This window comes from Stylophora pistillata, chromosome 11 (assembly GCF_964205215.1).
Source record: "Stylophora pistillata chromosome 11, jaStyPist1.2, whole genome shotgun sequence".
Taxonomy (NCBI): Eukaryota; Metazoa; Cnidaria; class Anthozoa; order Scleractinia; family Pocilloporidae; genus Stylophora; species Stylophora pistillata.
In genome coordinates this window covers 20,360,694-20,383,372 of record NC_142529.1, presented here as the reverse complement: position 1 = coordinate 20,383,372, position 22,679 = coordinate 20,360,694, and the positions used below count along the sequence as shown (strand labels likewise).

The following is a 22,679-nucleotide window of genomic DNA, read 5'->3' as shown; positions in this document are numbered from 1 at the left end:
GTGATTATGTTTAACAAATTTGAAACAAAAAACTAGGTCACTGAGTTGGTTTTTGAGATATCTTTGAAAAACCGAGTTTTAGAGGGTCTTTTAGCACCGCTGTTGTGTTGCTATGGCAACAGATAAAGCCTGACGAACACCCTTAAAAAATTTTACAAATATAATCTCATACAGATGTCAAAACATTACCCTGATGATAAGTTTGACAGTCCTGAAGTCTTTTATTATTTGGCACTTGCTGTTAATTGTGGAAAGCCCTTAAGATAAATTATTCTACAACAAAGTTTTCTTCTTAGTGCTTGGACAGGTTTTAATTGTAATGTATCTCTTGGTCAACTTTACAGCTATGCCAAGGAAATTAAAACTTTCTCAGAATTAAAGGCGCCAGGAAAAATGAACGTGAAAAATAATATAGTTGCTAAGTAACCATTTTGGTGGTGAAAAGTGCGAGAGACTCCTTTTAATCAGTAATTGTTGCCTAGGAGACGCTCAGAATGAAAAGAAAATAAGTTGCGATATGTGATTAGTGTAAACTGATTTTAAAAATCGTTCAAAAACTCTTTTAATGATTTCGACAAATTATTATTAATATTTGACGCAATAACTTCTTGAAAAGGCATATGCTAATTTTAACGGCGATTAAATCGCTGTTTAAGTGCAAACAACCTGTTAGGAACAAAAAGATTAATCCGCGGATTTTGATTCGATAGATTTGTCACCCTAAAACATTTTTGCTGTAATGCCTGCAATATTCCACCTAAAATCTGTCATTTGACGTAAAAAATTGATGGATCAAGACAAGAGAATATCAACTGATATTCCCTTGATCAAGATAGTTTCTTGATGCTAGTTTGATGTTAAAACTATATCGTTAAGTAATCGTGGGAGTTAGTTTGTTTTTTTAATGCAAATGTATGCTAATATTTTTTTGTTAAAAAAGCTCGTCGCTCATTTGACATCGGAAGTGGATGCTGGCGGAAGCTTTGGATAATAACAGCATTTTAGGTAATCCTTACTTCGTAAAGTTTTTCTTTTATTTCTTAAAAAGCTGAACAAAGCAAGGATGTTTTGCTAAATTTGTTTAAATTGACTTTCTGAACAATGAAATTTTAACTTGACCTTCGTTGAGATGTTATAAAGCGTGATATTCATTGCAACATCGCGTAGTTTGTTTTGATAAGTGTTCCATCTCTTTTAAATTAAGTCTGGAGTTAAAACTTCTGTTTGTAGCTCAAATTATCCTAAATTCTACTTAAGAAGGGTTGGATAATCGTTGTTCTCTACTGACACGAAAATAATCTTGACAAAAAGCCCTCGAGTTTATGTAAATTTTCCTTCGCTTTCGACTGGTCATTTTGACGTAGAGGTTTTAATAGTGTTTGCTGTTTCCTCCGTTAGGGTTTCAGTTGTCGATAATATCATTTCGGTGACAGATTTTGCTTGAATTTCGTAGGCCAGAATTTTAAGTCCAACCGCTCATTTAGAATTGCAATTACACTAGATGAGTTTTAGACATTCAGTTTTAGAACGATAATATTCGACGTGATTTAGTTTATATAACTGAAAAGCGTTTCGCCCAGTTTAAAAAGCGTCGCACCAAAATATACTGTTTTTCCCTGAGCATTATCTGAGGACAATTATTTTTTCACTTGAATTGATCCTGCCTAAATAGTTTAAAAGCTAGCATAAGAGTGTAAAGTGGTTATATATTGTCTCTGAATTTTAATCGCTAAGGAAACATAACTTAAGAACGGAATATTGCTCTGCTGTGATAACACGACTGAAGTTTGTTTTGACACATTTGATCAAGACTGACTGACAAGAGTGATATGTGTGTCTAAAGTCGACAATGAATGCAAATGACTTTAACTTATTTAAACAGGCAGCTCATGGTTGGTATAAAACCGCAATGGTAATCAATATAATCTCTTCGTGAAGAAGTGATCTTTGTCTACTGCGATGCAACTACAGCACGACAAACATGGAGTTCTGAAGCTGAGTCTGGCAAATCCAAAGGCACAAGTTTTGTTTCCAACCGGTCATTACACTTACGCTTTTGGAAACACGCCGGGGATAAATTTAGCAGAGTACTTCGGAACGTCTAAGAGTGACGAAAATCTTGACTTTTTATTGCTTGGCGCAGGAGACATTCGAAATCTCTTGTTCACGGTTTCAGAGCTATCCCAAAGACAACAACCACAAATCCCAGCATCGCTTCACTTTCACTTAAACGATCATGACCCGTCGATAATCGCTCGCGATGTTATCATCTTAGAGACAGTGCGAACGATTGACCCAAACTGTGACTTGGATGTGGATTTTTTGTGGAATTTATGGTATAACCTTTCACTTTCAAGCGAAGAATTAGAGCGATTACAAACGATTCTGCAGACACTTACATCACCAAAGCAAGACGACGTTAAGTCGCAATTTGGGTCTATCAGCGTGTTTACAGAGTGTCTACAAATTTGGAAAGACTGGCTTCGGTCAGAACTGGACATTAATACTGTGTCGCTTCAACGGCGAAGATTAATGATCACAGGGCTAAACTTGGCGCATCAGGAAACCCAGGATGCTCGACAAGACCACCTTAATTTTGTAACAGCAGTAACATCATTGACAAACACAACAGTTAAACAGCTGTGTACGCTGACAGATGAGCACAAGCTTGGTCGCAAATGTCTTCATGAGCATGGTTTCGTTTATCAAGAAATATATTCATACTATTGGAGCGGTACTACACCGGATGTTCAGAACAGTTCTAAAGTAAACCCAACTCTCATTCGCCCGTTCGAGCAGAAATGGAGAGTGCATTATGGGAGCTGTCCTTTTTCTGGTTTTATTCCAATTGATAGGTGAGTTGTCCCCTCAGTAAAGTTTGTTTTCACTTGAATGAATAGAATGAAAATGATGACTGTATTTGAGTTTGCTCTCTTTACTCGATAATTGAGCCCAAATTAACATTTTTTTCTCTTTTCTAACCACAAATACGATGGTTTTACCATTGCTGATCCTAGCACTGAGTTTGCAAGACGTTTGTCACACATAAACAACCTTATTCTCGAGGTCATCGCAGAGTACTCAGTTGGGAGCTTACTGAAACCACGACGGTAACGGCAACGAGGACGTGAAAAAACAAAAGATATAATTGGCATAACAATAGCTCAGCACGTGCGTTTTAAAAATGTGTACATTTCTTAGCCTTCAGTTTGCAAAACAACAACGTGAAATCATCAAAATTTGTATCGTCTGCGAACGGAAATCGAAACGACAAATTATTTCAATTTCCATTTGGAACTCAACGTTGCTTTTATACGTTATGCTGAAGTTGAGGTGTGGCGCTGTATGAGAGGGTTAACACATGCAGCCATTTTTTTAAATTCTAAGTAAAAGTAGAAATTCATTTTTCAATCGACGTCGTCCTTGGCGCTGCCGTCCTGACAACTTAAGGTCCCTGCTAGCTCAGCCGTTAGAGCACTGGAGCGAGAAATCTTAACGGCAGGGGTTTAATAGCTCGAGGGGTAGTCAGATGTTTGTTTTTTGCTTTACGCACGTGACAAAACGGATAACTTTCTTTAAAACGCGGCTACTACACGAAGCGCACGAACGAGTTTTTAGTTGTAGGTGTTGAATAGAGGTTTAGCACAGCAGCCATGTTGGATGGCAGGAACAATGAAAATATTTTGCATAAGAAAGGAAAATTTTTCCCAAAATTTTTAAGCGGAAACTTAAAAAGGCAATTTTTTTACTCATTTACCATAATTCATTTATCATGCTCAAAATTTTTTTTTTTTTGTCACAGGAATAGGCTCGAAAGCAACAAATCAATAACAAAAGTTTGTAAGGAAAAGCTCAGGGAGTTGGTGGAACATTTTCAAGGCTTCGTTAAAGGTAGAAGCAAGCGTCTCCCGGTAAAGGTGAGCATTAAAGAAAGGATACAAAGGTTCAAGTTAACTGTTGAAAAAATACTTACCTCATACTATTTAGGCTCTTGGCATCCTCGGAGACCCAGGGACTGTGAGCCCATTTCAAGTTCAGGGCAGAAGAGCCCCTGGGGACATTGTCTTACAAGACTAATTCCAAACGGTCGCAGTCATTCTTGCATCTGATTGGTCCTTTCGTGTGTTTAATACGCACATATAGGCGGATTCATGCTGACGTCATTGTTTACATTTTTGCTCATTCGCATAGGTTTTGCGTAAAGAAGGAAGCATGTTAGATACAAATTGACTTCAGGCAGCTAAAGAGCTTGAAAACCTCAGTAAATGGTGAAATTTTTAGCTCTTTGGGTGTAATATTCAAGGAGAAATAGTCCATCAAAAACTGCAAAATTTCTGGGTGGCAAAAGCGCTAATGAGCTCATACATTCTATGTAAAATTTTGAGTTTTTAAACCCGTGTTGCACAAAAAGTATTCAATGCATCAGGCTCGTATTCATTGGCCGAGTGATCGTACTTTGACCTTTCGATATTCAGAACTGATTTATTTTTAGCTCCATCAGAAACTGAATTGCTTATGCTAATGTGCAAGTATTGTAAACAAGGATTCCCCTATACAACAAGCTCTGTTGCTCGCTATGTTTGTTTGGGCCGCGCGATGAAGCTTTGCCCTGGGTGAAAAGTTTTAGTCTCATCACACAATGTAAGAGAAATCGGTCAGATTGTCCGCGAAATCTTACCCGAAATTATACTGAATACTTTTGCAGGTATCACAAGAGAACGTGTTTAAAATTTTGCGAGGTTCGTATAAAACATAATGGTTGCAAGCATTGATATGTCGCTTTAAACGTTAGATGAGATATAAGCCTAAATCTTTCAAGATGTTTTGTATAATTTGCTGTAACTGAAACTTTTCCAAACCTGTGAAGCTATTTCGTCGCACAGGCCACGCAGGTATGTCGAGCAACTGGCGCTTACGCAACTTTCTGTGCAAACCCGGCCAAAATCTAATCTAATCTTCGCTTGAAAAAAAAGAAAAGCTAAACGTGGAAACTTTTGTTTATTAGATGTGGGTAGATAACCCTGTACTAAGCTGACATTTACAATAAAGCAAGCCCGCCCTTTCCATCCAATATTTCTTGGTCTTTGGTTTTGTTTTCCCCAATGAAAAAATTCACGGCCTATGATATCTTCTCAAGCCTCAATTGCTCCTTGTGCCTGAAATAGCTAATTTTGTATGTTTATATTGTCTTATTTTTATGAATTTATTTAATTTATTTAATTATTTTATATATTTGTGCATTTAGTTATCTGTTGTTCTTTTTCTTTCTTTTTATTCTTATACTTAAGCTGTAATGATCTTTTCACTTATAATTTGCTTTAGACTCTTAACAAATTGTTGTCACTGCCCGCCGCGACTAGCCTGTGCTACTTGCGGGCAGTGTCAATTATGTAAGGTTTTTATTTTTCTTTATTTTGCTTAAGTAATTTTTAATCATTGTAACCCCCCACCCTAATGCGAAATAATTTGTTGTTGTTGTTATGAAAGCAGCATCGATTCCCAATGATCAAAGGCATTTAACTTGGTCTTCAACAATCGACAAATGAGGTGAAATGACAATGACGAAGGGACTAGAAGAGAATCCGTGGCCTTTCGAGCTCAAGAATTTGAACACTCTACGCAGCAGTTGAAAGATTAAACTTTTTCCAAACCCCTTCGGTAATTGTCCGAAAACATATCTCCTTTCCACGATGTTCTCAATGATTAGTTTTTGTTCAGATTTTAATTGGCTAACCGGAAACACAGCTAAGCTTTCTTTAAGCGCTTGCTGGAGGTCGTCCACGAACTTAACGTTCTCTGCAACTTTGGCCATACTGTGAAAGACTTAACTACAAAGCAACGATTAGAATTTGGCGCGCACAGAAAGCTACGTAAGCGTAAAGCGCCAGTTGCTTGACATACCTGCGTGGCCCGTGCGACGAAATAACTTCACGGGATTGGAAAATTTTCAGTCACAACAAATTGTACAAAAAATCTAGAAAGATTTAAGCTTACATCTCATCTAACGTTTAAAGCGACACATCAATGCCTGCAACCATTGTGTTTTATACGAACCTCGCAAATTTTTAAACACGTTCTCTTGTGATACCTGCAAAGTATACAGTATAATTTCCGGTAAGATTTCGCGGACAATCTGATCGATTTCGCTTACATTGTGTGCTGAGACTAAAAATCTTCACCCAGGGCAAAGCTTCATCGCGCAGCCCAAACAAACATAGTGAGCAACAGAGCTTGTTGTATATGTGCGTGTTAAAACACACGAATTAGGACTCCAAAGGACACTTCACTCTGATTGAGCAGAAAAACACAAAGATTTTTTGGCACCAATCAGATGCCAGAACGACTGCGATCGTTTGGAACCAGTCTTGTAAGACAATGTCCCCAGGAGCTCTTCTGCCCTGAACTTGAAATCGATTCACAGCCCCTGGGTCTCCGAGGATGGGCTCTTGGCTGATTTTCGTTTTTTTTTTACTGTGGTCCTCTTTATTGTTTTTACTTGGAAACTCCATTTCGTAACCTCCTATACACTTAATTGCACAACCATAATTTTTTTGTTGGGTACGTAAGATTGCAGTGTCAAATAAAAAGGAACTCTTCGCGCGACTCTTGAGATTCTTTCGTGCTTAGCAACCTCCCGCGTGCATCCATAACTCAATGGTGCTTTGGTGTTCTATTATGCGCACGCGTTCCTTTCAGGTTACATTTTGGGACGGAGACGCCTTGGACCTCTGTCGTGATGGTCTACCAAAGGATGCCCTCTTTGATATAATTCACACAAGTAACCTCAGTGATCATATTGGATTATTGAACATTCTCGTATGTTGTTCAGGCAGATTAAAAGAGTAAGTTGTTCTTGAATTCGATCTGATAAATTGTCGCATGTCTTTGCACCAGAATCTGTTTAAAGCCCTATTTAAGACTTCAGATTTAGTTATCTAACCGAGCCATTTCTTTTAATTGGAGGCCAGATCAGTCCCAGTTATTTACTTCCACCATGCTATGGAGAGCATCCGGTTTATCCAGTCTTGAGGAATACTTAGAGTCGAGCCTTGGAATACGGCAGAGTTTGTTTCCCACTGTGCTTGGGCTCAAGCTTGCAGAAGACTTGGATCTTGGAAGGAGGTATGTTTAGCTTGATATAGCTTACCTGATTACCTGCTCACCATGCCAGCCAGCCTTTATGTTTACTCACCTGCACTTTGACGGAAAAAGACGGTCAAGTCTGTACTCGAGCCCAGTGCCCACCCAGCCGGAGCTTATTCTGGTTTCCATTGCATGAAGAGGATAGGAGTATTAGCATCGAATATCAAAGCGATCTTCGCAGCAATGAACAATACTTAGTAGGAGTGAAAGTTAGACCTGAAAAAAAATCAGGCCCGTACGGGCTTTGAACCCATGACCTCTGGGAAGTCGGTGCAGGGCTCTACCAACTGAGCTAACAAGCCAACTGGGAGTTGGACATTATCATGATTAGTAGTAATCCCGTGAAGTGATGAATAAATGACCGCGAATACATGAAAATCACATAAATGAACTGCGGGTTAAGAAATGAATATCAAAGCAATCTTTGCACCGGATGGGATGCCGGTCCATCACGAGGTTACCCCTTCATTTGATTTCCCTGACATTTCACCACTATCCCCTCCGGGGTGGAGAGAGACACTGTGAGAGTGAAGTGTTTTGCCTAAGAACGCAGCACAGTGATCCGGTCAAGTCCTAGACCCCAGACCTCTCGACTCGGATTACAGTACACTAACCGTTAGCCCACTGCGATTCCCACCCTGCGCTCTGTGGTGTTCATTTATTTGTTTGTTTTTTCCTTCTCTTTCCTATCTATCTTCTTCTTTTGTCATCTGGCATAGGCCTAAGTCATTGTGGCACACAGTCCCCTCTCCATGCATGGACGCGTATCCTAGTTAGGAAGAGGAGTAGTGCCCTTTGTTCCTTCATGCAAAAACAAACGGGGTAAGCTCCGGCCACCATGCCAGGTAGTCTCCCGTGCAGACATTTACCGACTGGTACATTCGGCTTTCCGGAGGCGACATTGTTTAACTTAGCCATGTTATTAATAAAGGTTTGTTGTTTTCAGTGACATCCTGACTCTGAACGAAAGTCGAAGAATAGAAGACCGAATGATTTGGGTAAAAACCGATCGCAAAAGGTCGCTGATCACTCTGCGTAAGTCCTTTAAGTTATGTTTCAAACTTTTTCAAGAGAGGACAACCGTAGGAGAGAGAATCCCCAAATCGGACTTATCCAAAGGGGTATCCCTCTCACGTTATTTTTGACTCGACTAAGCTGTTTTCTCAGTCGGGAATAACTCTCCATTCTGAATCGAGATGACGATTAATCTTATCATCCAAAGACTACTGTAAAATACACAGAGATAAATTCCACACACCCCAAAACTTCTTCCTCTCTCAATAACATTATTTCAGCATTGAAGTAGCTTTACTCATTTACCTTCTCTCATTCCAACAAAAAGACGTTAGAGAGAGCTTTCTATCTTAAGGGGTGGTAAAATAGATTTCTCTGTTTCCCATGGTCTATTTAACTTCTGATACACTATGATACTATCAAAGAGGCCAATATAAGACCCTGTTATTTCTCCTCAGTTCGTTCCCCAGATGTTCTCTCCGCACTTAAGTCAATGGCAGCCAGATGCTTCAGACTCCCTTCTGCTAATGAGCGGTGTCTGCAATTAAGTGGTGTTACCCTCTCCTCCCCTATGACATTTTTCATAGCGTTTTTGCGTATTGCAGCGACTTTCGCAGAGAGAGGTAAGTTGGGATTACTGATAAGAAGACAAAACAAGAGAGTCTTTTAATCGTGAGCCATTCTCTGAACAAAATTTCTAAACCTATTTTTTGGATATATCAACAAAGTTGAAGTGGTAAATTGGCCACCGTGACTATCACAAAAGCTGACGTTTCGAGCGTTAGCCCTTCGTCGGAGCGAAGGGCTAACGCTCGAAACGTCAGCTTTTGTAATCGTTACGGTGGCCAATTTACCACTTCAACTTTGTTGATATATCCAAATTATTTCGTTACTCCCACCGACGCAGCCCCAAACAGTTTCTTTCGAAACTATCAGCCCTTATTCTAAACCTATACCCCGATATATTTCAAACTGTGAAAGACTTCTTTGCAATTGGTTTATTTAACTTAGATCTTCTTTACATTGTATTCGGTTGAAAATCACTTGAAGTTGTTGGCGGTTCCGCATCTATGAAAGACTAAATTTCTTTATTTTACGTACAATCTTGAATTGCTCAACTTATCTCAAAATATCTCAAAATATTTATTTATTTACCACAAAATACAAATAATATTTTCACCACAAAATGCAAATAACGATAAAAACAAGACAGTCACACAAAAACAAATAAAAGTGGCGAGGAAGCCCAAAGAGAAACCATGGGGCTTATAGATATTGGGCTCCCTCAGAGTAAAAAAAAATTTAAAAAAATCAACAGTAACAGTAAGGCCAGGATCGAAGGTAAAATACAGTGAAGTCAAATATAGGTTAACTAATTGTATAGACTGAGTTACCAAAATATTAAGTATGGTTAAGTATGATAAAGTATGTAACAATGTGTTTAAAGATAATATCAAATATGTGAAGAAAGATAAGTAATTACTATAAGAATTTTTAAGCTAATAATTCACATAAAATTTTTTTTCAGTTTCGTTTTGAATGAGTGGAGAGAATTAGATTCTTTAAAATCATTTTCTAAAGAGTTATAATAAGTAGGTCCTTGGAAACTGACAGAAAATTTTCGAAGGTTAGTTCTACAAAAAGGAAGATGAAAAGCGTTCGCGTATTTAGTGGCATAGCTATGGACTTGTTTGTTTAAAGAAAAATAATTGTTGAACTTTGGAAGCAAAAGAGAAAGGTTAAAAGAAAACATAAGTTTACCCAATTCTAGTTGTTTAATATCGAAAAGGTTTAGTAGCTCCAATTCTTTGAAGATAGGATCTAAATGAGAAGCGAAAGTTGATTTAGAAATAATTCTGATAACTCGCTTTTGTAAAGAGACAAGACGGGGAAGATTGGTTTTGTACGTAGATCCTCAGACAATGATACAATAATGAAGATAAGGATAAACAGTAAACAATATTAAAGAGTTTTTAGACATGGTTTAGGTAGAAAAAATCTTGCTCTATTAATGACTCCTATTGATTTCGAGATTTTACAAGCTGCTTAAGCAATGTGCGGTTTCCAAGTTAGATGTTTATCAATGACTACGCCGAGGAAGACAGTTTCTTTAACCTGTTTGATTCTTTGTTCATTTACGCTTATTTGCATTGGAAAATGATACTTTTTCTGTATAGGCTTAAATAACATGAAGTTTGTTTTCTTAAGGTTTAAGGAGAGTTTGTTAGCCTTAAACCAAGCTGATAATTTATTAAGTTTGAAATTAAGTGAGGTTGCCAGGTAGATAGGATCTTTATGAGACATAAATAAATTACTATCATCGGCGAATAAAATCAGCTCGACGACCTTCGATACATTATTTAAATCATTAATATAGAGTATGAAAAACAAAGGGCCCAGTATGGATCCCTGGGGGACACCACAGCAGATAGTTTGTGGAGAGGAGCATTGACCGTTAAATTGAACGAATTACAACCTATTGGATAGGTAGCTTCTTAACCCAGTCCAGAGCCACGCCTCGTATACCACAGTATTTGAGTTTGTCCAGCAGAATATTATGATCGACGGTATCAAAGGCCTTAGAAATGTCAAGGAAAACACCAACGGCATGTTCATTACGATCGAGAGCAAGGGAGATTTTTTTCCATATAGGTCAATCAATGCCAACGAAGTTGAATGATTTTTTCTAAAGCCGAATCGATTATCACAAAGAATTTCTACTTTACATAAATAATTGTAAAGACGACTATAAAAAAACCTTTTCAAGAAACTTAGTAAAGCTAGGGAGAATCGAGACCGGTCTATAGTTCGTAAAGAGTGATCGATCACCGGCTTTAAAGAATGGAACAACGCGAGAAATTTTCATTTGGTCGGGAACAATGCCACGAGTGATAGATAAATTGATTATATGAGCTAAAGGTTCGGCCATAATTTGAATTGACTGTTTTATGATGGAAATGGGAATTCTATCATGGCCAGCTAACTTTCCTGATAGAAAAGCATTGGAAATTTCCGATAGTTCACTGGATCAAAAAACATCGATTGACAAAAGTGACCAGAGAGAAAACTACGGTGGGAGACAGACGAGTGAATTTCTTTGGCTAGATGAGGTCCAATACTAGAAAAATAATTACAGAATCTATTGGCGATATCTACTGGATCCGTAATTTCTTGGTTGTCAACTTTAAATATGGGATTGATTTTAGACGCTTTCTTTTCTGTCTTAACAATTTCATTTAGAACTCTCCATGCAGCTTTGGCATTTGATTTAGAAGCATCGATTTTATTTTCGTATCATGTACATTTAGCAATCCTTAAAGAGTGATTCAATTTGTTTTTATAATTTTTATAACGAATTTCATAATGTGGAGATTGATTAGTAAGATACTGTTTATACAACTTATTTTTTGTTCTTATTGACTTCTATCATCACACAGACGACTATCTTCATATTTCTGATCCTGGCAGCATGCCGGAACAATTTTACATATGATCAGAGCCAATTTCGCAACTTATTTTCTGCAACTTAATTTTGAAGCAGCATTTATGTTTTCATTTTTTTTTCCTCTGTTACAGCCGAACAGGTTCTTTGCGTTATCGAGGAATGCTTACCATCCGTAAGACTTTTTCAAAAGCGAACTTTCAGTAAGCTTTGTTGCCTTTCATGGAATGTTTTCAAGTGTTTGGCTGGAGTATGCTCAGGTAAAACTGTTCTCAAATGTTAATAACTTATAATTTCTTGATATCTCGCAAGTTGTCAAGGTCTTAGCTTTAGGTTTTTTTGCAGGTGTTGTTCTCAAAGCAGAAGTTCGTGTTACGTTTCCAATCAGTTCTCTGTCACGCAACACCCCAGTCATGCAAGCTGTCTTGTTTGAGGATCCTACCGACGCTAGGTTTCTCAGAGTGTGGCCACTTTCACAGGTGAGGAGGAAATGCGCTTTGATTTCAATTGCAATTGAGCACGTTAACACAATTTTCATTTTTTGGACTAGTTGGAGCAGAGGACATTTCACCGTCCAGTGCATTTGTTTTACAACAATGTGCGCTACGATGTTGACCAGGGAACTGTAAGCTTGTTGATGCTTGAGGCGGATTGGAAAGCTCTTCATGAAGAGACCGTTCTCGTTTTGATAAGTTCTTCTGTCAACTGCACTTCGCAAGCTGTTAAATTGAAACCTGACACGAGAGGCTCCATAAACAATTCTTGCTGCTTCACGAATGAAACTGTGAACATGAAAAGCAAAACTGATTACGAGATGGCAGAGATAAGTCAGGCAAAAAGACGCATGCGCAAATCACGTCTGTCAAAAAACAATTTGTCTTGTGTCAGAATAAGCTGCGTCAGTGGCCACGTGGGCAACGGACTCCAAAAGTATGACAGCTGCTATCGTCTTGAAATCCTCTCCAGTCAAGATGTTATCATACAAAACCCTGGTCACTTGCACAAGAGCACGGACTGCCTCGTGACTGAAAAGAGCCAGAAGAAAGCACCTCTGAGTCTCTTCCCATCAGGCATCGACTCTCCTTATTTTCAGTCAAAAGATGACGTTTCATTACAGACAAAAAAATCTGATGATGTCATTATTCATAATGATGGTCACACAACCGAAGATGACGGTGACAGCAATCTCCTATCGACAACCGTGGAGCGAGTCGATGGCGTGACACGGTTTGGCATGGGGCTACTTGATGTGACATTGGTGACACGAGAAATTTCAAAAACGGATCACCTTGAGGTAGAAAGTTCATATTTTTCATTCATTTCTTTAATCTATCTATTTCTTTTATTTTGCTTTTTAGAGCTATTTGAGGTAACCAGTATTTGTTTACTATCACTATATTATTTTTACGCAGCTATCGGCTTTGGAAGAGCACGCCATGTGTTACAATGCAGACATTCTGATTCTCAGAACAGCGGACATAACTGGTCCCAGAGTAGAATATTATCCGACAGATTCACCCACCACTGTGGAAATCTCGACCGACAACCAAGGGTAAATAAAACTACCTAAATCAATGTGCTTTACACTTGAAAATTCCCATGAAATTAAGTGAGTCGCACGAAGATAAAGCTATCTGATAATGGTTTCCTGTTGTGGGCCTGGAGATTCATGTAGGAGCATGTTCCTTAAATTATCCACTCCTAATCACGTTCAGGTGTTGGCCAGTCAGTCGGGCGGCCAGTCAGTAATCCAGTCAAGTTCACAGTCAGTCCGTCAAGGACGCTGTTTCTGAGAGTTAGTCACACCTGTCCGTAAAGGATATTAAGAGGCTTTATTGGGAGGCCCTCCCCAGGGCGTAGGGGAGGGGATGTTACATAATCCCAAAAAAGGTCTGTAACATTCTTATGAAACCTCCCTTATTGACACTCAAAGCGAGGTAAACAGTCATAACCATCATATTATTACCTCTAAGGAAACCACTACAACTTTATTTTGCTGCACCCGTGGACGAGAGAACATCTAAAGTTCAACTCTTAAAGGATAAAAAGAGGCTCAGATGCCATTTTCCCAAGAGTGAACTGGGTGTCTTTGGACCAACCTGTATCAAGCGACTTCCGTACCTGGACTTATCAAATTTTCCAAAGTGGACTTCAAGAGAAGATCTAAAGTATGGCTGGCAGCTTTACATGCATCTACATACTAAACAGCTGCAAGAACTATTTTAGTTCTCTTGCCAACAGTATTGTTAATGATAAGTTTCTTTCTAATTTACATCAGCAAAGAAGACTATTCAACAGAAATGCCAAAACTATCCTAGATGCCCTTCCTATCGAAGACCTCTTTTCAAATCATCTACTTTCCGACAATTTCGTCCTAAACATCTTTTTTTGTTATCCTTGCTGCGTAAATGTTTCAGGCCTTCCCTTCTGCAATGAATTTTTAAATTGCAAGGATTTTAGGAGACTTGTTATAATCTCTGTTCAAACGATAATTTCTCACTTATTATTGAGGGCAAATCTTCTTGCTCAAAAGCCGGAATTTCCGTTTTGGGGCGGGGAACGAAGGTTATATTCAGCCATCTACATTTTTTTTTCTGTTGTTGCTGTTGCAGTATTTTAATGGATTTTCATCCTATGGATGACGACAGTGCAACTCCACAAGACAGAACACCATTTGAAAATTTGCAAAATGCTTTGCAGTGTGTAATCATGTCGTTTATGGAATCTCCCAAGGTAATGCATGATACGAATTTCCTTCCGCTTCCCTTTTTCCTTGCCCATTCTTTCATTTAAACGTTTTTTATATCTTTGTTATGTTGAGAAGTTCTCATTAGTGTTACAAAACTGCTTTGCACAGATAACTTGAGGGTTTCAAAACTGTAGTTGACAGGATAGCGTTGTTAAGCTTTCTGCTGAGACGAAAACTCCGTGAAATCCATTATCATTAGTGCTGATTATGGGTCCAATAACAATGATTGCTCACCAGTATGTAACTGAGTGAATCGTCCAGAGTCTGGTCTAGGAAATCAGGGGACTGCAGCCTGAATTTCATTTGGTTTTAGATGAATACGTATTGCACTGGTTCTCCCAAAATTCGCATGAATTACACATTACTCGATTTTTTTTCACCTTACTGTTGCTTAGAACTTACATAGGAACATATTCTTCATCTTCGTGGTTTGGGAATGTAATCTCATTACAATTCGCCAGTTCTCAAGAAACACAGTTATAAAAAAAAGAACACGCATCTAAAACAAAATATCAAACAAGGTGTCGAGTAATTCAAAGACATATAAAAGCTTGACTACGTTAACCAGCGAACTCTTCTCTCGACGTTCTGTGAATACAAAAAGGAAAAGGTTGTGGGTAGTATTGGCCTTAACCCTGTACACCCTGACATCAGTATGCATATTCTCCGTACTGTTCTCTATACATTTCCTAAGGAGCTGACACGGAGAATTTGTTTAACAATCAAAAATCTTTTTTAGTTGGTGCATGATCATTTTCTTAATTTTCGTGACCTTAATGTGTGATTCAGGGGTGATATTGTAAGGAGAAATTAGGCTGAAAATCGAGGCGCAGCCAGGGTGTGATATTAAAATACAGTGAAAACGTTCTCTGGCCAAAAGTTTTAGAAAACATGTGCTAATGGTTCAAACATTGCGAAACATGCGTGGTCATTTGATCATCGCATTGATTTCAATCATTCTCGAGTTATCGACAAAGGCTCTTTTCGTATTAGAAAAACTCTTGAGGCTTGGCACACTTCTACTATCAAGAATGCGGACAATAACTCTAAGCCGATCCCTAATCAGTATAGCATTCTTTTTAAACAATAGCCACCCTTTCCATATTTTTACTTTGTTCTCCTTATCACCTTTATCTCGCTTTTTGTATATATTTTACTAATTTACATTTCATGTTTTATCTGTGGAAGGCTGTAGATCGACAGCCGAAAGCTTATTTTTTATAAAACTTTTGGCCGGAGAACGTTTTCACTGTATTTTAATATGAGAAACTAGATGTTAGTAACTCTGGGTTTGAAGGGTTAAAACTGTGACCTAAATGTAAGGCTTATTGAGTAATAGAGAGATTTAGCATCGCGTTTACATGAAACGGCAAACGTCAGATTGGCCTTTCAAATTTGACGTAAAATAGCGTAAACCTAACAGCTTTAGCTCCGCGTGAGGTCACGTCACGATAGATTTGGAGGCGCCCCTATATGCCTTACAAAGTTCCGGCAATCAACTTCTAACCCTGTGAGAGAAAAAAGTGAAGAAAACCTTTCGTACACCGTAAACGCGAAACAGTTTACTTTCACGTAGAAACGGCAAAGCGCAACTGGCAAACGTTAAAAAAGATAGGAAAACAAGGTCACGTGGTCACTCTTATCGTCCACGTTTCACGTAAACGCGGTGCTAAATCTCTCTGATAGTGGGAATTGCCGAAAATACACAACCCAAGAAAATAATAGCTCCATTATCTTCTCTTGAACAAGTCTAAGCTTTTACTTATCAGGCTGAATTTCAAGTCTTTCTTTTGTCTCACTCGGCAGAGTAAAAATTGTTTCACAATTCACGAGTCACGTGATGCAGAAGATAGTCCGCCAAACTTCACCATTGTCGTGCAAAACATGTACTGTCACAAACAGGTCCCATTGGCGAAAGTTCTCTTCTGTGACCATAGTGTGATACCCTTTCCTCTAGAGGGGAACAAAACTGCTACTACAGCTACTGCTGTAAAATACAGAGAGCTCTTAAAACAAGAGATGGCGGACAGAAAAGAAAGTCCCATGCTGCATGTTACAGAAGAGGTAAGAAACTAAGGTGTGTGTGCTGTGGTTACAATTCTGAAAGTAAATCTCTGGAGGGAGAACAGCTGTTTTGTTTTGGTCGGTAAAGTATTTTGCTCTTCCTGTCAAAAGTCGTGTTCAAATCCTGGCCGCATGTTACGCTACCGGGTAAGTCACGTGATTCTCTTTGTGCCTACCCATCAGGATGAATGGTTACCAAGCCGAAAAAATGACAAGCAAAGCTAACTATACCCCAGGCAATGCCCCTCAACAGGCCATTGTCCTATCACAAAAGCGAAGCAATACTCCAAAGAATCATTCACTTACAAAAATCGGGATAAGCTTCAGAAACTGAGCGAATATAAAGAGACTAAGTTTTAAAGAAACTGTGGTGCTGCGTCGGCGGAAATAACAAGGTAACTTTGGGTTTTACCAACTACGTTGATAAAGTAAATTAGCCACCATAAAGAGTTTCAAAGCTAGCTTTAGCTTTGAAACTCTTTACGTTGGCTAATTTACTTCATAAAACTTAGTTGATAAGACTAAAATTACCGAATTAAAGTGTGCCTTATGGCATTTCAACAAAGATCATGAGTTTGCTTAACTTTGTTCCCCCCCCCCCAATTTGTATGACCTCTAGATCCATATTATCTCTTTTTTAGGGTCAAGTTCTATTGAAGAGACTATTGTATTCCAATGCAAAACGCGTGAAACAGACTGCCACACTCAGCCCAGTGTGGATGGACTCATTCCTGCAGCTGAGATTCAGGAACGATAACACTTGCTATGACACTCTGGAATGAATTCATTACTTGAGATATATTTCTGAGTATTTTACTTCAGAACTGATGGTTTTCAACAATTAAGTGACTAGTTGAAAACCGTGATAATGAACTATTGCTATGGACTACTCCGGTGAATCGGAAGCCGTTATGAATAGCAAGGTATCATGGCTGTCAAAGGTGGAAGAAAAATAAAACGAAGGTGAAAATAACTCTGCCAGAATTATTACGAACTTGCTATTGTCTTTAATCATTTTTGCGATGGAAATGTAATGTCTGCATAGCGAAAACTTTGCTGTTTTGACACATATCAACACAGTTGTTATGATTGACTTCTTTGCTCATAGAATTTTCTATGGAATGGTCTCAGTTAATAATTATTTATTACTGGTTTGCCTTTTAACATTGAACACTAAATTACTTGATCATGATCAAGTCTTATCTTCCCCTTTGTGGGATCATTTTGTAATAAAATTTCCATAGATTTGGGGGTTATTACGTGGATTGGTTTCTTGTTTGTAGCGTTGTATAAAACCGGGAAAAATGTATACATTGTGCTTTTTTATAATTAAACAGTAATCCATAAATATACACATTAAGCACTCGTTCCTTACTTACGACTTTTGTGTTACAGAATTAACGAACGGTAAACACCACAGCGTACACTATTGAGTTGTGGATGCACGCGGGAGGTCGCTAAGCACGAAAGAAGCGTAAGAGTCGCTCGAGGCGATAGCCGAGAGCGACTCTAGCTTCTTGAGTGCTTAGCAAACCTCCCAAGAGCATCCATAACTCAATAGTGTACGCTGTGGTGTTTACCATTTGTTTTATGACATAACATTGATACATTGTAGCTGAAGAGTTCCCTTTTATTCAACAAATCTTACGTGACCAGAAAAACAAGCGTGCGCGGAAAAATAGTCTTTGCATTTGCTCACGTCAGCAGCGTACACCCATGGGCAAATGGGGGACGCTGAATTGACCATTCAGAGCGCGCGCTTTACTTTGCTTATATTATAAAACAAAATTAAATCCGTATTTTCCACATCTATTTGTTTTTTTTTTTTTAGTAGATTCTAACAATTTATTTCTACCTATTATTTTACGAATTTTTCTCTATTTACAGATGCAAAAGTATAATTTCTTAAGTTTTACGTTTCTCCCATGATTTTGTCCACTTCCTCCCAGTCAATGTGACTTCTGACACTGCCACTACTCTCAGACATATTACCCACAGCCTCGTCCACTTCGGCCTGGAATAAAATTTGTTTCCAATAAGCTCAGTGATTGGCTGATAAGTTGCAAGAACTCAAAGAATGAACCAATCAGAAGCAAAACTTGACCAGATGCAACTTAGTCATCCTGTTTTTCCGCGTTTGGCAAAAGTGATCTTCTGAAGAAGATTCCACATTTTTGTGGACTTCTTGAAGAGGCCAACAAATCTCATGTAAAATTACTTACTGTTGATACACAAATTATTACCGATTTTCTTGGAGGAGGGAAAGAGACACCATTTCTCAAAGGGGTTGCTGTGGGCAGAAACTCGTACAACAGCGAATGTCAACAACCCCTTAGTTACCAATCATCTTGCGATTACAGAAAGATTAATTATTTTTCATGGCCGGTCATATTTCTAACCTTTCGGATGATGGTTATCCTCAAAAGGAACTGTTAACTATGACAATGACTGATATTTCAACAACCAAAATGAGTAGAAGCTATCACCAGCTTATCTTGTAAGCTGCGTAGACTAGTTACTAACTCTTTTAATTTCAAAGAATAAGACGTATAACGACTTTCATAACTTACCAAAAGCTGTGCAACATCCTCAGACGTGCGCATGCTCTCTCTAGTATTCCACGGGCTGATGTCACCGTCAAACTCTGGCAATTGTCTTTCTCCGTTGGGAACCGCAGGTTCAGTATTCCGAGGTTTGTTGACCCGATGTTCAGTACTTCGCCATTTATCTGAAAAAAAAAAAAAGAAACAAAAGAAAGATGAGGAATAAGCTGATAAAACCAAGAATAAATGTCTATGGCTAGGATAATAAATCGTGCACACAGGAGGAATCTTCTTTTACAAAAGAAGAAGAAAACAAATTTGGAATGACTCTAATTTTAATTTGTATCCACCATCCCGGCCGGAAAAATACTCATGGTCTTAAATTAAGTGAGGAGAATTTGCTACCTTTCTATAATCAAGAAATGGATAGATATTCTAGTCTTCTCGGATAAGGACGAATAAACCGTAGGCCCCGTCTCCTGCAGGGTTAGGGGTAAGAGACGTTAATTTCCCACGCACGAAGTTGCTGTGTTGTGGATGTCCTCCCCTGAGGTGGGATGGGTGGGAATTGGCCATGAAAAGCCACCATGGGGGGTGGTCAACTAACGTATGTATGTATGTACTAACGTATGTATGTATCTCGTAAGGACGTCAAGTGCTCAGTCTTAGAGGGCCGACGAGTAACGAGTGCCTTTGAGTGACACTGCCGGGGCTAGCGAGTGCCTTCTGAGTGATACTACAGGGGCTAGCCCGACCAAAGGAGGGGAGACTTCTTAGTTAGCGCGCTCGACTCCTGATGTCACTGTCCGTTCGAGTAATGATTTCTCGGACCGATGAAACTCTCACAGTGCTGCTCTCCACCCAAGGGTGCAAAAGGGTGCCAGTGACTTTTAAGGGAAACCTAATTAATGCTAGAGGTAGGGATGGGGGAGGGAGTGGAAACAGTGATGGAAAAAACTCGACTCAACAAGAGTATGGGGGTGGCAATACTCTTGATGGCCTCATACGATGGAGGATTGGATAAGCTCCTGCATTGTCAACCCCAGACCTAGTGTGCACGGTGTCAGCAACAGACCTAGTGTGCACGGTGTCAATCACAGACCTAGTGTGCACGGTGTCAGCCACAGACCTAGTGTGCACGGTGTCAGCCACAGACCCAGTGCGCATGGTGTCAATCACAGACCCAGTGCGCACGGTGTCAGCCACAGACCCAGTGCGCATGGTGTCAGCCGCAGACCAAGTCTGCACGGTGTCAGCCACAGACCAAGTCTGCACGGTGTCAGCCACAGACCTAGTGCGCACGGTGTCAGCCACAGACCTAGTGCGCACGGTGTCAGCCACAGACCTAGTGTGCACGGTGTCAGCCACAGACCTAGTGCGCACGGTGTCAGCCACAGACCTAGTGCTCACTGTGTCAGCCACAGACCTAGTGCGCACGGTGTCAGCCACAGACCTAGTGCGTATGGTGTCAGCCACAGACCTAGTGCGCACGGTGTCAGCCACAGACCTAGTGCGCACGGTGTCAGCCACAGACCTAGTGCGCACGGTGTCAGCCACAGACCTAGTCTGCACGGTGTCAGCCACAGACCTAATGTGGTCAATGTCGCCTGAGAATATATTGTATATTTACCTTTTTCGTTGCCGATAAAAAACTCGGAATGCCCTCTAGCCGGTGTGGCGAAATCACTCCTCTGAGGCTAGACAAAAAAGAAACAAGTTGTTTTTCCATTCTTCATATGGATCTCTCTTTATCAATTTACTCAATCCAAAAATCAAAAAAACACTTCAAAATCAATTAATTGTGTAGTTTAATCGTCCTAATGAGCGTATTCCAAGAAGGGCTGAGGACATAAATTGGGTGTGTCTAACGTTTCGACAACGTGAGAAAAGTGATCATCAGAATCGCGTGACTATGATCATTAGCACTACTACGCGTGGATTTGTTCTTTGTTTTTTGAATAAAGTTTCATCCCCCCATTAAAAAAAAATCCTGGAACTGTCTCTAGGCCAGTCGTTATAATTGACAACAATCCTTTCCAGGACTACTCTTACTAGAACGATCAAATCACACGATATATATCTTATCAACCAAGCGCGAGGGCCGTACTGGGAGAATATCGGCCCGTGGTCTTGACAGGACGGACCTCGCTGCGCCCGGTCCGTACAAAAAAAGACCGAGGGCCGATATTCTTCCAGTACGGTCCCGAGCAAGCTTGGTTAATAAGAGATTTATTATACGACTGAAGTTCAAAGGGACACAAGTGCGGTATCATTCGGGACCATTCGGGACAGTGCCCGGTCCAATACTTAGAGAATATTGGACCGGCAATAGAGCATTTTGATTGGTTGATTTTAGTTATTGGCCCTCTGACTGCCCGAGTCGTGTAATAACATATGCTACCCCCTGAGTGAAACAGTTTACAGTACCTTGGCATCAGCGCGCCAGTTAACATCGGACAACAACTCCCTCAGTTCATCATCACCTTCTAACAAGCTCTCTATTCCCTCAATCCTCTCCTGATCCATAGTGAAGCCATCATCTGGTATGTCCTCTATAAGACGATCTATCTCGGCTAATGTTCTACCCCCAGGGAGGAGAGGGTCAGTCTGGTGTGTCCTGGAAAATGTTCTCCCCAAACGATCTGTGCCTTGGGTCTGATGCGACAAGCCATATCCACTTATTCCCTCTAGGGTAAGTTTGCGCATAGATGCTTCTCTAGCTTTAACCCTCTTTGGTTGATTCCTTGCAAAGTTCCGATAGGTTTGTGTCGTCACAAATTCGGCTCCAGTCGGAGATTTCGATCGCCAAAAATCGTCGTCGACAGGTAAATTTTCTTCGATTAATTTACCACTGTTAACATAAATATTTCCTTCTTGCAAATCTGACACGTTTTGCCGAACTGGAACAGATGGGCTGCTTGTCCGTATAAAATCCCGCCCAGGAGTATTTTGAGATCTAACTGAGGTCTGAGCTTTCCTTGAGAAATCTTCAGAATGCGGCGAGTCAGCTTTATATTGTTTCACATGCATGCGATTCTCTTCCTTGGTCACTGGTTTCTCCACGTAATCTTGTCGCACCCGTTTACCTCTTGATGGAGCTTTCGGCAAATTTTTGTATCGATCGCTTGCCCGCTTCTTTTTCTCTGCAAGTGAAGTTGAGTAGCGCGTGTTCGCACTTCCGGCGTAACGAAGGTTTGGTTTACGATCCGTGGGCTTGGGAACTGGCTCGGCCAGCATCTCAGAGAGAAGATTGGATGCAGATTCCATCCTTTGCTGTTTATACTGGTCTTCGTTTTTCCTGTGAATTGATTATAAAATATGAGTGAGGGCGAAAGCTCCTGGGCTGGTTTGTTCAAAAGCCACAGATTAAGAAGCATTCGTCAACATGTTTGGGGTGCCTCTCCTAATTTTTAACACAAAAACAAAAATATATATATAAAATATCAACGCGGTTGTACCCTTTTCCGCAAACAATGTTGCTTCCCGGTGAAAGTGGCAGTTTGCAATTGGTAGAGGGAGTGGGGGGGGGGGAGAGGGAGTGGGGGGAGAGGGAGAGGGGCGAGAGGGAGTGGGGGGAGAATGGGTTGACCCCTAATGTAAACTTTTTTTGAAGAGAAATCAAATTGATGTGTGACCAAATCGCTTTTAGAAAACTGGCCTTATCATTACAACAACTAAACTCCATTCAAAACTGGCTGCGTTAGTGCACTTGTTCCACTTTCAC

At 39.8% G+C, this 22,679-nt stretch overlaps 2 protein-coding genes across 5 annotated transcripts in view; one reads left to right on the top strand and one right to left on the bottom strand.

Annotated features, from left to right (window-relative positions):
* The first annotated feature begins 866 nt into the window (after positions 1-866).
* On the top strand, positions 867-17,668 carry LOC111325676 (uncharacterized). The gene is made up of 15 exons (XM_022929537.2): positions 867-1,005; positions 1,883-2,855; positions 3,803-3,917; positions 6,697-6,842; positions 6,964-7,122; positions 8,090-8,178; positions 8,616-8,780; positions 11,734-11,859; positions 11,945-12,078; positions 12,150-12,893; positions 13,012-13,151; positions 13,573-13,767; positions 14,212-14,332; positions 16,155-16,412; positions 17,054-17,668. Exons 2-15 carry the CDS (start codon positions 1,960-1,962, stop codon positions 17,192-17,194), a joined length of 3,429 nt encoding a protein of 1,142 aa, XP_022785272.2. The 5' UTR covers positions 867-1,005; positions 1,883-1,959; the 3' UTR covers positions 17,195-17,668.
* The window catches only part of LOC111325649 (uncharacterized), a 30,845-nt gene continuing 25,703 nt past the window's right edge, over positions 17,538-22,679 (bottom strand). For 3 of the 4 annotated variants that reach the window (XM_088738253.1, XM_088738255.1, XM_088738254.1), the window contains 4 exons: positions 21,383-22,253; positions 20,586-20,652; positions 18,983-19,140; positions 17,538-18,426 (listed from right to left, as the gene is read on the bottom strand). In XM_088738253.1, coding sequence (XP_088594379.1) covers positions 18,325-18,426; positions 18,983-19,140; positions 20,586-20,652; positions 21,383-22,253 — 1,198 coding nt within the window. In that variant the 3' untranslated portion in view covers positions 17,538-18,324. Of the gene's footprint in view, positions 18,427-18,982; positions 19,141-20,585; positions 20,653-21,382; positions 22,254-22,679 lie in introns of those variants that run through there. The other variant, XM_088738256.1, reaches the window with a different exon arrangement.

Bases quoted from the DNA above. Each gene is read 5' to 3' on its own strand.
- LOC111325676 (XM_022929537.2), top strand. From the start codon at position 1,960: ATGCAACTACAGCACGACAAACATGGAGTTCTGAAGCTGAGTCTGGCA. The intron at 6,843-6,963 runs GTAAGTTGTTCT...TTTTAATTGGAG, and splicing joins TGTTCAGGCAGATTAAAAGA to GCCAGATCAGTCCCAGTTAT. The intron at 13,768-14,211 runs GTATGGCTGGCA...TTGCTGTTGCAG, and splicing joins ACTTCAAGAGAAGATCTAAA to TATTTTAATGGATTTTCATC.